General features: G+C 39.1%; 1 protein-coding gene across 2 annotated transcripts in view; it reads left to right on the top strand.

Moving 5' to 3' along the window:
- Positions 1–929: 929 nt before the first annotated feature.
- The window catches only part of PHACTR2 (phosphatase and actin regulator 2), a 103,181-nt gene continuing 85,922 nt past the window's right edge, over positions 930–18,188 (top strand). The window contains exon 1 of one of the 2 annotated variants that reach the window (XM_087970537.1): positions 930–1,232. In XM_087970537.1, coding sequence (XP_087826663.1) covers positions 1,067–1,232 — 166 coding nt within the window. In that variant the 5' untranslated portion in view covers positions 930–1,066. The remainder of the gene's footprint in view (positions 1,233–18,188) is intronic. The other variant, XM_087970552.1, reaches the window with a different exon arrangement.

Genomic DNA, 18,188 nt, shown 5'->3' with positions numbered 1-18,188 from the left:
TTGGGTCTCTTCTAGACACCTAATGTCAGGCATGATAAGGTGGTGGCCAAGGCATTAAGCTAGAAGCCAGGAGGTTGGGAGTTCTAGTTCTGCCTTTGCACAAAGCCAGCTGCCTTGGGCTAGTCCTTCTCTCTCAGCCCTAGAAAGAAGGCAAGGAAAACACACACACACACACACACACACACACACACACACACACACACACACACATCTATGTTTTGTGCACAAGGAGAGATTTAACCTGGAAATAAGGATAAATTTTCTGACGGAACAAACAACCATTGGCCTCGGAAGTTGTGGGAGCGCCATCACTTGAGATTTTCAAGAAGAGATTGGACTCCCATTGTCAGAAATGGTGTAAGGTTTCCCGCTTGGGTGGGGGGTTGGACTAGATGACCTACAAGGTCCCTTCCAACTCTGATTATCTGTTATCTGTTGCTCATGGATACTTTACTGGAAGGCAATTTCCCTTACAAGCCCGTCACCGCATTCAAAATTCATGCCTTGCCCAAAAAACACCCCCGCACCCCCCCAAAAAACCCCCCCATGTAACGTGATTCCAAGGGCAAATCCTCAAAGGGTCATCAAAGGGCAACCACGCCTCTTGTCAAATAAATGGACGCAGCCCCCATCTCAGCGCTGGAGGAAGGAAAAGGTCACCACTTTCATTCCCTGCGATTGTCTTTGCTAAGTTGGGATCTGTGGGAGGGCTCTCTTCCTCCCCACCTACCCCCTCACCTCCCGCCTGGGGCTCTGGCTTTCGGCTCGTAAGGGAGGGAGGGGTCTCCCGGCCTTCGAGGGACGCCGCCCCCTTGAGAACGGCTGAGCGGCAACTCCCGGCAATGAAGGCGGCGGCGGCGGCGGCGGCGGCGGCGGCAGCTGGGCTGACGGCGAGGGAACTGAGCGAGTGGGGGCGGTCCCTTCCTGTCAAAACTTTTCTCGCGCGGATCCCCTCTGGTTGCTCCGGGCGGCTGCTCGAGGGAGGCGCTGCACCTGCTGCGAAAGAAGGCGCCCAGCGCGCCCAGACCGCTCCGGGACCTCGAGAGGAGGAGAGCAGACGGGAGAGATGGAGGAGAAAGAGGGGAGCCCTGGAGCCGAAGCGGCTGCTCCTTCGCCTCGCCGGTTGCCGCGTCCCACCGAGGCCGCACCCAGAGGCCGCACCCAGAGCGATATCTCCGCTTTCCGGACCCTCAGGAAGAGTCCCTTGCTCCGAGCGCCGCTCTCAGGGTCCGGTAGGGCCGTGTGTGTGTGTGTGTGTGTGTGTGTGTGTGTGTGTTTGCGGGCCACCAGAGGTGGGCTGCGGAAATACTGGCCGCAGTATTTGGAGAGTTGCAAAGAGAGTTTTCTGGCGTCCCGGATTTGGCAGCTCCCATCTGCTAACCCTTGATTTTCACATAAACCCTTTTCTTGGCAGTTAGGGTTTCAGAAGTTGGAGGGGCTTCATCCCTGGAGGTTTTTAAGGAAAGACTGAAATGGTACTGACTGTCTGAAATGGTAAAGGGTCTCCTGCTTAAACAGGGACTAGAAGACCTCCAAGGTCCCTTTCAGCTCTACTCTGATTGATTGATTGGTTGATTGATTGATTGGGTTTCTTGGCTTTTCTTCGCTACTTGGCAGGCGGAAATTCAGGGGATATCCTGCAATTATCTCCAGAAAACAATGGCATGGGCTGCATGTTGTCCACTGATTTTAGTCTCCAGATTAATCTTTTTACTAGCCACGGGATAGCCTCTACCCAGCAATTCGGCTCTAAGTGTTGTTGGTTGTGTTGTTCCTTTCTCTTTTAAGAGAAAATGTATAGGGATTGGATGAATAAACTTGTGTAGCGGAAGATTATGGATGGCTTTTATTCCTCTTCTTCTTGAAGGTCTCAAGTGATGGCACTCCTATGACTTCCGAGGGCAAGCTGTTCCATTGGTTGATTGTTCTCACTGTCAGAAAGTTTCTCCTTATTTCCAGGTTAAATCTCTCCTTGTTCAGTTTCCATCCATTATTCCTTGTCTGGCCTATAGGCGCTTTAGAAAATAGCATGACCCCCCTTTCCCTCTGTGGCAGCCCCTCAAATATTGGAAGACTGCTATCCTCATTTATTAGTGTCTCCTACAGAATCTTGGCCTTAGAACTTTTTACATGGAATTGGAGACACTACGTATTTATTATTATTAAATTATTATTTACTAAGTTTTTATCCCACCCATCTCCCTTATTAAGGTGACTCTGCCTGGGTTGCATTCAAGAAGCAATATTTCATGTGGTGTGCAGTGACAGGAAAGCTTGTTGAACCATTTGCAAGTTGTATGGCTGTTGAACTTAGTGGTTAACAGGTTAGGTTAAAAATAGCAAAACTAATTGGTAGACTCAGATTTTCTTAAATACAAATTAATCTCTTAAAGCAACTAAATGCACTTTGTTAAAAACTGGAATATCCCTAGCAAATCAGATAGCGAATTGATATAATTATATGGGTGAGTGTGTGAAGAACGGCATAATTACTGGTCAAACTTGAATGGAGAACAAAGATGTGATTTTTTTTTTAAGTGCTTTGGTATAAATTTTAGGCATATTCTAAAATAATGGATTCTGTAATAGACCATGAGCATGACAAGCTGTTAAAAAATCTGACATGCCCAAATTCCATTTAATTGTTTTAGTAATACTGACCTACTTATAGTGGTACAGGAAGAGACTTTTTAAATTTAAACATACTATTTTGAATCCTTAGGAGAAGTGGAATGATTATTGCTTTATATAATATTTTTTAACATGCTGAGAGAACATAAGAACTAATTTCAAAATTTTATATTGTGAACAATAATTAAACTTCAGTGGGAACGGCAGAGGGAAAGGATATGAACCAAGAGCCTACACTAAATAGGCTGTTGGACATTCTTACTCTTTATTTATAAAAGCTGAAGATGCAGTGTCTGTTTCCCAAAACATGGCTAGAGATATATGCAGGGGTAGGATTCCAACTGGTTCGGTGGTCGCGTGTTTGCACCAAACACATGCTCCACTCATTTAAAAAAGACAAGCCCATACTTATCTTCAACTGCAGTCTCTGTGATGAAAACAGCTGAGGCGCGTCAAATTGCTCTGCCGTGCGAATCAGCTGTGCTCTAAACCAGGGGTCGCCAACCTTTTGGACCTCAGGGACCACCAAACTCATAAGTTTAAATCCTGCGGACCAGAGACCCTGGGAAAATCCCCCAAAAAGTCTGCAGGAAAATTCCTCACCCCATTTTCCTACTGATTGATCATTCTTTATTTGGGATTTGCAGGATACTGTCTCCAGCTCTGTTCTCGGGGAGAGACAGGGAGAGAGACTTTTGTCTTCATGCAAGGAAAGCAGCAGAAGCAGCAGAAGTCTTTCTTTTTCCCCCCCAAACTCTGCCAGAAAGGAGTCTTTGTGAGACTTGTTGTGCCTGCGCAGCCTCTTGGAGCAGGAGGCCTTGCAGGGTTCCAAAGACTCATTTCTGGAAGAGTTTGGGGGAGAGAAAGAAAGACTTTTGCTGCTTTCCTTGTGTGCAGCCAAAAGCAGCAGAAGAAAGAAGTGGAAAGAAGCAGCCCGGCGGCCAGGCCAGGCGTGTGGGGCAAGTGGGGTAAGTTTCCCCCCTCCGCCCTTTCCCCCCTCCCCTCACTACCTCATGTTGTTCGCAATGCAAGCGACGCAAGCCTTGTATTCCCACGGGCCATGTGGGCGGCACAGCCTTGTGTTTCCATGCAGCCTGGGTTAATTGCTTTGCGGGGTACTTTGGGGGTGACATTTCTCTGCGGACCACCAAAATTTTCATGCGGACTACCAGGGGTCCCCGGCCCACTGGTTGGTGACCACTGCTGTAAACAAGGCATAAAGCACAGGAAAGAGCAGGGGTGGGCAGGCAGGCCCACTTCCTCATTGCAGCGAACCAGTTTGGAGCAAGGTGAACATAGGAATAAGGGGTTCACCTGATCCAGTAGAAACCGGTAGAATCCCACCCCTGGATATATGGCTGCATCCTACTTTATATCTGTCTATACCAGGGGTGTCAAACTTGCATTGTCACGGCGACATCACGTGATATATCAGGACTTTTTTCACCTTCGCTAAACCGGGTGGGGACAGGGTCAGTGCATGATGCATCTGGCCTGCGGGCCACGAATTTGACATCACTGGTCTGTACCTTCTTTTGGGAGGGAGGCTCCAAGGAAGAACCAGAGCAATTTTAAAAAGACCAAAATCTTTGTACAAGGTTATTATTTGCTTCCATTTGTCCTTCTTAGCTTTTAAAAACAATCACTACAATACAGTACATTAAATATCTAGTAATGCTTAATTTTTCTCCACATGCCTCCCACATATGAGGGCTGGGGTGCAAAAATGGAGACTACCACTAGATGGGAGACATGTGTTGGTGTTTTCATTGTCTCTTGCTACCATCTAATGACCAGTTAATACAGTGATCCCCAACCTTTCTTATGCCGCGGCCCGGTATCCCCAACCTTTTACCGGTGGTTGGGGACCCCTGAGTTAATAGATCTGTTATCCGGAGCTTCTTATTTTCATTATAGGATACTATTTTTATTTGTTATTGAAGTGAATATAAGACCTAATTTCCACTCTCCCCTCCCCCCTGCAAAAACAACCCTGCAAGATAGGTAGTACTCAGATGGAGTGACAGATCCTAATATCATCCTGTCAACTTCCAAGGCTGAGCTTCTTGTATGCTTGATTGTGTAAAAATTACAACTTTGCAATGATATCTCCTCCTAATTGTTAAACATTTGCATAGAGACCTACACTTCAGAAAAAGGAACTGCTGGCTGAAGAGAAGCACTTTCATACAATTTTGTTAAGTCTTTTTCTTCTTCTGTTTTTAAAGCATCCTATTCCATTTTTATTTCAATTCAGATTGCAGCAGTACTCGAGAAAGAACCCTTACTTACTGCCTCCAGAAAGGTTATCTCGGGAATCTTCCAAAGCTTTTGTTTGGGTATAATGTTTTCTTGCATTTCTGATCTCTGATATTCTCAGAAGGAGAGTTACGTTTTATAGAAGATAAATGGGAAACCTCCTTCTGTCTTTATTTATATCTGAAACAGAAAGTTGGTGGGGGGGTGTTGTTTAAAATAGATAGTTGGCAGCAGCAGATATCATAAGGCCTAACTGCTGCTCCAGCAGAGCAGGAAAAAGTTTAGGAAAGAAAAAAGTAAAGGAGAGCTAATACTGATTGAGATTGTTTTGGACTGGAAAAGGGTGTAGACCAAGTGGATAAGTACTGTCTGGTAAGTGTAATCATATACTAATTTTGAGTGGGTGGAAAGATACTTTAAAACTAGTATATTGTACACAGTAAACATATACAAGAGTGCAGATAAGAAACAATTTTTAACATGATGAAATTTCTACTTAGTAAATCATATTTTTAAAGAAGGAATTGAAATAAGAAACAGTATTGGGAAATCATAAAAGATAAATTTTAACAAGGCCTCTTTAAAGCACATGAAAAAGAAGACAGATAGTTTGGATAAAAGGGTGGAGGATTTATTTCTTATACATTGTTTTCCTTTATTCAATTCAATTTAGACTCTGCCCAATTCCAAACTGATTTGGGTTTGTGCAATACATAAACTGCAATGTTATTTACTTGCTTCTTGCTTAGTGTGATATGTGCAAACTTCACACATTACAGTTGAATGCAATAGTCCTCGCTTTGAACCATGTTCAACAAAGCATGTCTGGCTTATAATTATATGTGAATGCAGCTACTAAAGCTATTAGTAAATAACCAATTTCAATTCAATAATGTTTACTTCTTTTATATGGGTTAGAATTGTGAGGTTAAAATAGAGACAAAACTGCTTTGGAGCAGTATCACAATTATAGTTCATTTTCAATTGAAGACACTCGACTTGTATATATAGTTTATTAATTTTTTATACTGCATTATATAGCTGTAATGATGATATTAAAAGTATATTTCCATCCCTTCAAAAATAGACATGCTGGATTCTAATGGTAAGCCAATGTCTTCTACAATATTTCTTAGAATTTTGCATTGGAACTGCTGTGCAAGAGAAATGTGACCTTCCTTCCATGATGACATCAAAATATTGGGGCAATCTATTGACTGTAATCTTCACTACTATGCACAGAACTAAGAAATGCATCAATTGCTGCAAGAAACTGTTCATGATAAAATTCTGGTTAGCAATACAATATGCCTTAAAAGCTATTCTGGCAATGATTCACAGAATCCATCTGTCTATCATTCTGTATAATCTTTGCATCTCTAAACAAGATAATTGGTATTTCCCGCATAGAAAACAATATCCTACCATCTGTCTATAGAGTTCTGCTAAGATGTAGACCTCATTAAGTAGACTAGCCAATTAAATGGTTGGCTTTATATTGATATTGTCTAGATGGTTTTCTGCACAAAATGGCAATGATAATCCTACGCATGCTGTTCTAGGTACACAGTAGGTTCCATTAAGTACAGGAAATAAATATACAGGAATGGGGTGGATATGACTGGAAAGCAAGATCTGATAGTCCTATTGACAAATCCAAAACTGAAAAATTCATGATAAAAACAAGAACTCGAGGAAAATATTTCATCAAATTGCTATGTCATTTATTTGAGTACTTATCCAATTTATAGTATTTAAAAACAGGTCAGAAATCCACATGTAAATTTGGACTTATGAGGATCCATATTTGGATTGAATTCAATCCTGGTAGGATAATTTATCATGTAGAAAATTGAAAGCTATAAAAATTTTACTTTTACCCCAAATATTAATCTTGGGAATCCTGGGAAAATACCCGAACAAAGCTGAATACCATACATGTAAGTACCCGCGAAAACTTAAGAAAACATACATACATATTTTTTATTAGTAGTCCTAAGGGGAACAGCCAAGTAATATAACATAATTTGTCTGGGATTCAGAACTGCCCTATTATTAGAATTTGTATTGAAAATTTTCTTTGGAATATAGGAGACAGAAAAATATAGTATCTCTTTCTGTTGTTAATATACACATAAACTAATATAAAAGGCAAAGAATGCATTTGAAAATAATTATTTTAAAATATGTAGTGCTCTTTTCAAATCAGAAGTTGGTCTGCCATGATTAGATAACATTTGCATCAATTTCAAGTCAGCATGACACATGTACTGTACAGTATAAGAAACCAAATTGGGAAACCAAATTGAGTACCCTGTAATTGGACAATGTAAACTAATGATAGACAAATTATATCAAGTTACATTATTGTATTCAATCCTGATGTTTTTGACTTTATGTAGATTCAAAAATACCTTTTACATTTTAGAAGATATTTAGCCATTTTTTAAAAATTGTGTTTTATGGTTGCATATATTCTTTAAAGATAACAGCTTTCCTCTTCCTGGATACTGTGTATCATAAAGTTTCTTGTTCAACCATACAATAAATTTCTACCTAAAATTGAATCTATCTGCAAAACAACTTCAAGTAAGAGGGACAGAACAAGTACCAATGAACTTTTTATTGTCTTTATGTGTAAATTCTGGCTTAACTGCTCCCAGGGCATATTTGCAATTTCCTGTTTCTTTCTGAAATCAAGAAATGACTGGGCTCAGGAAGTACAACTTTCAAAATTGAGAGTTTATTCTCATTTGATCTCCATTTTGTCTATTTTATCCTAGACATTGTAGGAAGAGAGCTGTATTATGGCTGCAAAAAGTCAGAAGGAGTCTAGTAAAAGCTTTTCATACTAATACAATTTCTTTAAAGGCATAAGCTTTTCTGATAAGATTAAACTGATACAGGCTTTACATTGAGCTGGGTGGATGGTGGTGGAGAAAGAGTGGTTGTGAAGATTCATACACATGATTCAGATTATAAGTATTTCCTTAAGTAACAGATTAAAACACCGTTGTGGTTGTTAAAATCTTCAGAGATGGCATGAAACCTTTTAATATGAGTTATGCAGTTTCTCATGTCTATAATGCTGGTGTAGTTTGGTTCTTCTGAAACTGCTATCTTGAGATTTTAAAAACAGTGCTCTGGAAGATATCCTGTCCCATTCGTGTCAGAGGCACCATTTGAGGCACTTCGGGGTTAAAAGGATTAGCTGGTGACATCACCGTAGCCATGGGGATGCTCTTGGGGGCTACTTTCATGTCCCCATCAAGCAGCTGGAGCAAGTGACAAGAACTCACCCCACCATGCAGCAGTACTTGGGTTTCCAACGCAGCCTTGCTAACCTCCAATCCAGTGTCCTAACCACATGAGTCACCATTCTCCCTGGAAGGTTAAAAGGCTCTAATAATACTCTGTCCTTGCTTTGAGTCCTGAGACTAAATTTGTATCCATTAGTTCTTTTGTCCCCTTTGCCCTCAATGGAATCTAAAGGGACATTACCAGCAGATGAAAGGACAGCATGTGAAGCCACCTGTAATTTTGTGTGTGGAATTATTGGTGTCTATGACGTGCTGTTGATATAAATGTAGGGGCAAATAGACATCTGGGTTTATTGTGGAATGAGTAGCAAGCATCATTGTTCCATATTTTATTGTTGCTTGTGAGAATCTGATGTTTCCTCACATTTTTTAGTAATGCTTTGAAGATATTTCAGATAAAGAGATATTATAGAGGCTGCTGGTGGTACCAAATCTCTGAGGAGAACCTAGTAGAAAAAAGGCCTAAATTATATACTAAAAATTACTATAATTATGAAAAAAGATTGCTGTGCAGAATTAGCTCACTAGATGGAGCATTTGCCACACTGATAGATAAACTGTTTTTACTGTAATATCAAATGCCAGCTTGAATTTTTAATTTCTCAAAAAGGGCTTTTTAAATAAAATGCATATTCCTAAAGAAGAGATGTAATGCTGGACAGTTGTATGTCCAGATATAAACTACAAAATAATTTGGAACTTGTAACATTTTAAGGTTAAACTTTTTGGCACACATTTTGCAGATTTTAATAGTAGTATGCCTTTCGAATAAGCATCTGGAGGTTCAGAACTTTCTGAGAAAAAAGATTTGGTGCATTTTGATATATGAGATACATGTCTAAAAGATTCATAAAGTTAGTTTGCCATCCAAAGCCAACTTTTATTATTATGATTACATATATATCTTAGCTCTTTGGATTAATTCATAAGTTATAGCAGCATTTGAACTGGACATATACTTTACTTCAGGTTTGCAACATTGTGAAAAAAAATCTATTTTGCATATTTGGTATACTTATGGACAGCAACTGACTGAAGAGCTAGAAACACAGTCTGTGGTTGCTGCTCATGCTGCAACCCCATCTTGCTGTACAATGATTTTCTGCAAATCTTCCTGGAGTGAAGTATCCCACCATACATGCAGCATGTGGCAATACAGTCCTTATACTACCACAACTGAGGCCAAAATTTTTGTTGCTAAGTAAAACATTTGTTAAGTGAGTTTTTTCCCATTTTATGACCTTTTTGCCACAGTTGTTAAGTGAATCAATGCAGCTGACAAGTTAGTATCCCTGTTATTAATCTGGCTTCCCCGTTGAGTTTACTTGTGAGAAGGTCGCAAAGAGTGATCACATGACCTTGGGAAACAGCAACGGCCATAAATATGAACCAGTTGCCAAGTGTCTGAATTTTGATCACATGACCATGGGATGCTACCAGGGGTGGGATTCAAATTTTTTAACAACCAGTTCTGTGGGCGTGGCTTAGTTGGTGGGCATGGCTTGGTGTTCATGTGACTGGCTGGGCGTGGCCAACTCAACATCACTCACATTGAGGCACGCATCTCCTTGCCTGGTCTCTCATGACTGTGGGGATGCTGCAACAGTTGTAAGTGTGAAAAACAGTCATAAGTCACTTTTTTCAGTGCCATTGTAACTTTGAATGGTCACTCCACACAAGCAAAGTACCAGCAAAGGAAGAGAAAAAAACTCCAGAGATGTTCTTGAGACAGGAAGTCTAGTCCTGCCAAGAATGTAATAAGGGTTAACGGAGAGGCAGTTTCTGCAAGCAACATCAGAATGTTTCCTTCCTGCCTTCCTTACAGGATTAGGCCAGTAATTTCTTCTAACAACCGGTTCTCCGAACTGCTTAGAATGTTAACAACCAGTTCTTGCGAATAGGTGCGAACTGGTAGAATCCCACCCCTGGATGCTACAAATAGTTATAACTGTGAAAAATAGTCATAAATTACATTTTTCAGTGCTGTTGTAACTTTAAACGGTCACTAAATGAACTGTTGTAAATTGAGGACTACTTGTACTCAGGATACATCACAGCCAAGGAATCTGGACCCAGATCACCATGTTCAGTTTTGAATAATCCTTCTCCAACTATCTTCCCCTGTAATGAACTCCGGCCATATTCTGAAATCCAAGATTTTATTCCAGCAGATAAGAATAACTTTTTTAACTAAGCTGATTTTGTTTTGGATTTGTTATACCTGATTGTTGCTTCCCTTCCTTTTGTTTCCTGGTACTTTGCTTTTTCTAATATGTTCCCTTTTATATTTAGATATGTAGGTTCAAAGGTTTAAAATAATTTGTCACTTAAAACTTCCCTACAAGCAAGTTTGCATTATTACATTGCCACCCTGGGATGTCTGTAAGATATAGTTTAAAAAAGTGAAAGATGACATGACAGTGTAATCAAAGCTCAACTTTTTTTTCTTTTAACCACCCACTGTGGACACCTTTATAGCTCCACCTTATATCCTAGGGTTGGCAAAAGATTTGTTAACTTCATGTTCTTCAGTAAGCTTGGCCATTATTGTCTGCCTGTGATGCCAATATATATTCTGCCAGCCAGATCTAAGCACAAGTCCCTTTGAAAGTGTATCCATCAAGGTTCAGATTGAACAAATATTTGCCAAGAATATTTGTTGCCAAAAAATGTTCTCTCATCTTTTAAAATGGCCAAAGTGCTGTATTATTGTTATTATGGTTCGTGGCTCAGACAGCCAGATGTTTAAACTGTATTTGGCACCTATCTAATCTTTTACAAGACCTGGAATTGGCAGATGTTTTTTGATGGTGTTAAAGGTATCATCACAGAATAGAATGGAATGGAATGGAATGGAATGGAATGGAATAGAATAGAATAGAATAGAATAGAATAGAATAGAATAGAATAGAATAGAATACTTTATTGGCCAAGTGTGATTGGACACACAAAGAATTTGTCTTGGTGTAAATACTCTCAGTATACATAAAGAAAAGATACATTCGTTAAGAATCAGGAATCGTAACGTACAACACTTAATGATAGTCATAGGGTACAGTAAGCAATCAAATCATACTAGGAAACAGTCAATATAAATCGTAAGGATACAAGCGACAAAGTTACAGTCCTACAATCACAAGTGGGAGGGGATGGGTGATAAGGAGTGATGAGATGATTAACAGTAATAGTAGTGCACACTTTGTAAATAGTTGAACAGTGTTGAGGGAATTATTTGTTTAGCAGATTGACGGATTTCAGGAAAAAACTGTTCTTGTGTCTAGTTGTTCTGGTGTGCAGTGCTCTATAGCATCGTTTTGAGGGAAGGAGTTGAAACAGTTTATGTCCGGGATGTGAAGGGTCTGTAAATATTTTCACAGCTCTCTTTTTGACTCGTGCAGTATACAGGTCCTCGATTGAAGGCAGGTGGGTAGCAATTGTTTTTTCTGCAGTCCTAATTATCCGCTGAAGTCTGTGTCTGTCCTGTTGGGTTGCAGAACCAAACCAGACAGTTATAGAGGTGCAGATGATAGACTCAATAATTCCTCTGTAGAACTGTATCAGCAGCTCCTTGGGCAGTTTGAGCTTTCTGAGTTGAAAGAACATTCTTTGTTGTGCTTTTTTGATAACGTTTTTGATGCTAGGTGTCCATTTTAGGTCATGTGATATAGTAGAACCTAGAAATTTGAAGGTCTCTACTGTTGATACTGTGTTGTCTAGTATTGTAAGAGGTGGTAGTGTGGGAGGGTTTCTTCTAAAGTCTGCCACCATTTCTACGGTTTTGAGTGTGTTCAGTTCCAGATTGTTCCGGTTACACCACGAGGCAAGTTGTATAACCTCCTGTCTGTATGCAGATTAATCGTTGTCTCGAATGAGACCAATCGCTGTTGTGTCATCAGCAAACTTCAGTATTTTAACAGATGGATCATTTGAGATGCAGTCCTTGGTATATAGGGAGAAGAGAAGTGGATTGTTCCAATTAAGGCTGCCTTTTGCAATTGACTGGTGATTTTGTCGGTGCTGCTGGTGTTCAAGTGGTGTGCCAGATGTTTTGAGATTGCACCCAAGGTGCTTGTTAGTACTATCTTTGCTTTCTTTTGTTACAGGCATTCTACTTCTATTTGCCGGTCTTTGTATTTTCTAATTTTCTTCAGTTCCTCCTCTTCTCTTCTGCTGTCTCCAGGTATTGCCATCTCCATTATCCAGACTTTTTTTGTTTTCCTTATCAACAAATGTTATGTCCTGGGTGTTATGTCCCGGAATACTTTAGCCTCTTCATTTTCTATGACTTTCTCTACTTCATGGTCTCACCAGTTCTGGCTTGCAGGCAAATTATATTTCTTGCAGATTTTCCAATGTACCATAGTTGCTATTTTGCCATGCCGTTGCTTGGGTCAGTCTGTGCAATCTTTTCGCAGTGGTTAATTAGGTGATTCACTGCTTCTTCAGCTCTTTGCAGTTTATTATATTATTATGGTTTTAATTTAAAAAAAATATTTATAGTCTCCTTCACAAAAAGCTTCTTTTTTATTCTTATCCACCTCCATTATTCAAGCTGCATTCTTGTATTTCTTTGGGTAGTCCAATCGTTGAGCCCAGAACTGCACTGTTTTTTCTTTGTGTAGTGCTGACTGGTTCAATTAGTATTTAATATTTTAGTATTTATTTGATTTGTCAATCACTTACAAGATACAGGTATAAGAATAAATATAGTTTTGAATACATGAGATAGATACTTATAAGAAAAATAAAAAACAATAGGACAGGGACAGTAGGCACGATTGGTGCACTTATGCACGCCCCCTACAGGCCTCTCAGGAAGGGGGTGAGGTCAATAGTAGACAGTCAAAGGTTAAAGTTTTTGTGGTTTAGGGAAGAAACCACAGAGTCAGGTAGAGTATTCCAGACATTGACCAATCTGTTGCTGAAGTCGTATTTTCTGCAGTCAAGTTTGGTGCAGTTTATCTTGAGTTTGTATCTATTGTGTGCTCTTGTATTGTTATGATTGAAGCTGAAGTATTCATTTGCAGGTAGGACATTGCAATGTATGATTTTATATACTATATTTAGATCGGACCGGAGGCGGCGTAGTTCTAGGTTTTCTAGGTCTAGAGTTTCAAGTCTGGTGGCATAAGGTATTCTGCAATGAGTAGAGGAGCGGAGAACTCTTCTTGTGAAATATTTCTGGGCTTTTTCAATTGTGTTAATATCAGTTAATATCATTGCAGTCTCTCCACTGATGGATTGATGGAAACATTTCTGAAATTGGAGATTTTGCCCATAATCTGCAATTTAAGCTTCATATCTTCTGATCTTCCTGACTATAGCAGTTATGTTCTGCTTTCTTATTTCCAATGCTTCCTTAATCTTCCTAGTTTCTAGGTGATATTTCTTGATAAAGTAGTCTGGTTTTTCAGGTTCTTTTCTTTCATCTGTTCTAAACTGCTTGCATCTGATCTTAGCCTGCTGATCTTATTTTCCAGCTTCATCTTCCATTTAGATGATGCACTGCTTGGATTTTATTTATTTTTTTGCTGATTCAGCATCTCAGGTATTCAATTATAATTGCAGTCATGCTTTACATTAGTTGGTTTGTTTCTTGCAATGAACTGGTGCTTATATTTGATATTATAGTAATGGCATGTTTAATTACTTCTGCTGACTGTTTCTTTGGAACAAACTTCAACACAGGGAACCTTATTCTGTTGTTTGTACACTGTTTTGGATGTTCAGGTATTCTTTGTTTCAATTCTTCTTTGTTTAGTTAATGTTGTTTCTGAGGAGAAGGCAGAAGGAATGATGTCTGGTTTGAGAATGAAAACAACTTAAATAGCTATGTTGGCTTCTTATACTTCGTTTCAGTTCTTTGTTTCAGTTCTTCTACTTCTTTATTTGGAGGGCTTTGTTCTTTCTGAGGCAGAGAAGAGGGTGACAGTTTTCAAATGAAAACAATTCTATATCTCTGCTGGATTCTTCTACTTCCAACAGCTCCTGCTTTACCTCTACAGTTTGAGCTACTACTGGCAAGGCTTTGATTTCTTTGCCCTAGATAGACCTTTGCAGTTCTTCCAAGTCTGCTTCTGTGAATACTTTATTTCATATTATAAATCAATGCTGATCTACTAGCCTTTGTTCTGTAATTTTGGATTCTGGATGTTGTTCCTTTCAGAACTGGCACATTCTTTTCAGATATCTTCTTACTGGGCTTAATTTATAATAGCAGAACTTCTTTGTTTTCCCAACCTGGTAAGGGTTTCAGTAAATTACATCTTGTCATATTGCTTATTGAGGAGACACTCTTCATCTGGCTTTCCTGATGAGTTCTGTCCAAACAGTTGAACCTCTGGCATAGCTCTCATCTTCCTCAGAGTATGCAAGTCCCACAATCACATCAAGGTAGTGCCTCCCTGAGGGATTATTATTATAAAGATCTGTTGCATAGTCAGTGAGAAGTTTAAAATGGATTGGTCATTTTTATCTACCCACTGAATCCTTCTCAAGACCTGGGATAGATAGATGTTGTTTCATGGTATTAAAGCTATTGACACAGGATGTAAGCGGTTCCAAGTAAAGCTGTCTTTTACAATTGACTGGTGGTGGTTTTGTCAATGCTGAAAGTGTTCAAGTGTTGGTCCAGATGGGATGGCACCCAAGGTGCCTATTACTATTATCTTTGCTTTGTTTTGCCACAGTCATCTTTTTATTTGGGTACTTTGTCATTTACTCCAGTTCTTCCTCTTCTATTTTGCGGTCCCCAGGTATTGCCAAGTCCACTATCTAGTTTTTTTTTCTTTCTTACCAATAATTGTTAACTCTCGGGTGTTATATCCCAGAGATTTTAGCTTATCCATTTTTTATGACTTTGTCTATTTTGCAAGAACTTCCCACCAGATCTTGCTTGCAGGCAAATGGTATTTATTGCACCATTGTTGCTATATTATTATATGGCTCCATCACATTGTCAGCCAGATGTTCAGACCCAATTTGGCATTTTTATCTATCTATCTATCGAGTCCTTTCCAAGGACCTGGAATGATGTGGATGTTTGATGCTTATCATTGTTAGGAATTATTATTATTGTGGTCTGTTGCACAGTCAGCCAGATATCCAGATGGATTATGATTAGAATATTTAAAGACTTTTTTTCTGAGAAGGGAAACTGCCAATGGAACAATTGTAAAAATGTTATTCAGTGATGAAATCAAAGGATCAATCACTGGTTATCTGGATCAAGAGAAAGCAAGAAAAAGGTTAAAGTGTCAAAAAGTTCTGAAAAATGAAACAAAATGGAAAAGTGTCAAAAAAAGTCAGGAAATGAAGGCATGTTCTCAATAGCTATTCTACAAATATGACTTATTTTGGTAATTGTAGAATTCTACAACAGTAGAAATGTTCTATATGTATTTATTTATTTATCAAATTATCTTGGTCTCTCCTATTTCTTTAAAACACTTTATCATATTGCACATGGGATAAAACTGAAATTTAAACTTGTTATAATATTTGAGATTGCCAGGATGTTTTTAGTTTTATTATTAAACATTTCAATTTGTAGTATACACCAGGGGTCCCCAACCACCGGTCCGTGGACCGGTACCGTCCGCGGAACAAGTCCTACCGGGCCGCTGGTTGCTGGGCGCCGCCATCTTTTTTGATGAAAAGTGCTTCGGTGAGCTTTTCCGGGTAGAAAGCCATTTCTACCGGAAAAGCGCACGAGCGCTGGTACCGCCATCTTTTTGATGAAAAAGTGCTTCCGGTGAGGTCACCGGAAACACTTTTTCATCAAAAAGATGGCGGCGCCCAGCTGATGCCGGTACCGGGCGCGGCACCCAGCTGATGCCGGTACCGGGCCGCAGCATGAAAAAGGTTGGGGATCACTGGTATACACAACACACACCCATTCTATGTTGTTGCTTTAGTAAAAATGTCTTAAATAAATTTCTGGTGTATTATTTAACTTGCCTTGGCATCACTGGGAATTCCTATGTCCTGGGATGCCTCAGTTTTCTCCTGAAGCAAATGCTCCTGCTGAAAATTGTACTTTGGGGGTAAAGTAGTTATATTACTTCCCCCATTACATTCAGGGTCTTAATATAAACTTGAATGTTACAGTGCTAATTACAGTATCTTCAGTTTCACTTCAAACAAGTAGTTAAAGTACAAGTGTTAATGGATGCTATTGTGAAGGAAAAAGCAAGGAATACAGTGGATTATTAGCCTGATTACTACCCTAGGAACACGTCATCCAAACAGCATTGACTTGTGATCACTTCAGAAATAGAGAGAATCCTGTGGCATGCTGTGAATGGTGAGCAGCCAGGTGGGGAAAAAAAACTGTGTAATAAACAATATGCTTTTTGTCTCCCACCCTCTATAATGTAGTGCATTTTGCATCATTGCCAAAGACCTCAAAACAATAATAGTACCTGCATTGCAGCTTGCTAGTGAGTTAATCACAATTTCAGAATACTTAACAGAATCACCAATATTCACTTAGCAGGGCCTCACATTAGATTACCCCCTAATGGTATGAAGAAACAGTGACAAATGGAATTGACTCAGAGATCTTGATGTCAAGTACAATATGGTCAACATTTGTTCCTAGAGCAACTTAAGATTCTTTTTTAGCATCACCCAGCTCTGGCAATATCAATTACAATCTTCTGTGCCTTTTCTGTTTGTGAAAAAAAAAATCTCTCTTTTCCACACATAATGTTCACATGCTCAAAGTACATACATCACTTCAAAAGTTCTGGCACAATGTTATTATGTGTTTGCCCTCCAATATTACAGTATATAGCAATTTCATGCATCATGCACAAGATGGATATATGCATTCCTTTATTTTGAGTTCTTCCTAATACAGTCAAAAAAGACTTTTAGCAGCTTGTGGTCTTATTGAATTACATTAAAACATTCATGGAATAAAACAAAAAGAAATATACACTGTATATAAGGAAGCTACCATAAAATATAATAGGTGAAAAATGATAAAAATGCAACCAATAAATGACAACATTCTTTGTTGAAAAAACCCTATCAATAATTTCCCAAAAGGCAATAAATTTGTTTATTGTTGTCTTTTATTGTTTATATTTCTAAAATTATCTGAATTATAGCTTATATTTACTTTAGCATGCTTGCTATTTTTGTTTCATATATATGCAGAAAAATCTACAGTTATGATATGTCATCCCTTTATGCTGATATTTACTGACATTTTTATTTTGGCTTTGCAGTTAAACAAAGATACAAAAGGAAAAAAAACAATGATTAAAGTAGAAAGACAATAGTACTATGAGAGCTTTCCAGAGTCTGTATAAGAAGCAGATTTAAATCTTTAAATGCTTGAAATAGAACTCTCTTCACATGTGAATAAGCTCTACTAAAGTACATAGAATTTAATTACAAGGAAATACATAATGCAACTGTATGACTGCATTCTTTTGCTACTTAAATAAAAGTTTAAAGCCAGTACAGGCATAATTCTGGGGCTTAGGAAATCAGTAATGTTCACAGGGTGGCTTCCATCAGAAGAGATCTAAGGTTAGGAAATTTAGCTCTGAGTTAATGGATATGCAGAAGAAAATCTTAAAGAGATCCCAAGATTCCTGTTAAGCATTTCTTGGCAATCTTCTAAGTGCTAAAGATGCTAGTGCTTTGGAATTCATAATTCACTTAAGAAAGCCCTTTTTATTAATAGAGATATGCCCTTATCTATCAGCCAAAAAGACAAGAAAAGAAACTAGGGCTTCATATGTTGAAAATGTTTATTGGCTTTCACATATAGCTGGGGTAATTTATTTTAGCATTAATTAATTACCATATTTTTCACCCTATAAGATGCATTCCGCCCCCCCCAAGAATGGGTGGAAATGTCTGTGCATCTTTTAGAATGAATATTGCGGTGGGGGGAAGGGGGTTGGTGGGGCACGGCAGCAGTGGCATTTGCCGCAGCCGCCATTCACCACAGCTGGGGAA

The sequence above is a fragment of the Notechis scutatus genome, chromosome 1, assembly GCF_049901735.1.
Source record: "Notechis scutatus isolate UNSWTSFEM ecotype Mainland chromosome 1, rNotScu1.2, whole genome shotgun sequence".
NCBI lineage: Eukaryota > Metazoa > Chordata > Lepidosauria > Squamata > Elapidae > Notechis > Notechis scutatus.
Note: the sequence above shows the minus strand (reverse complement) of the source record. Positions and strands in the feature narration are given on the sequence as shown.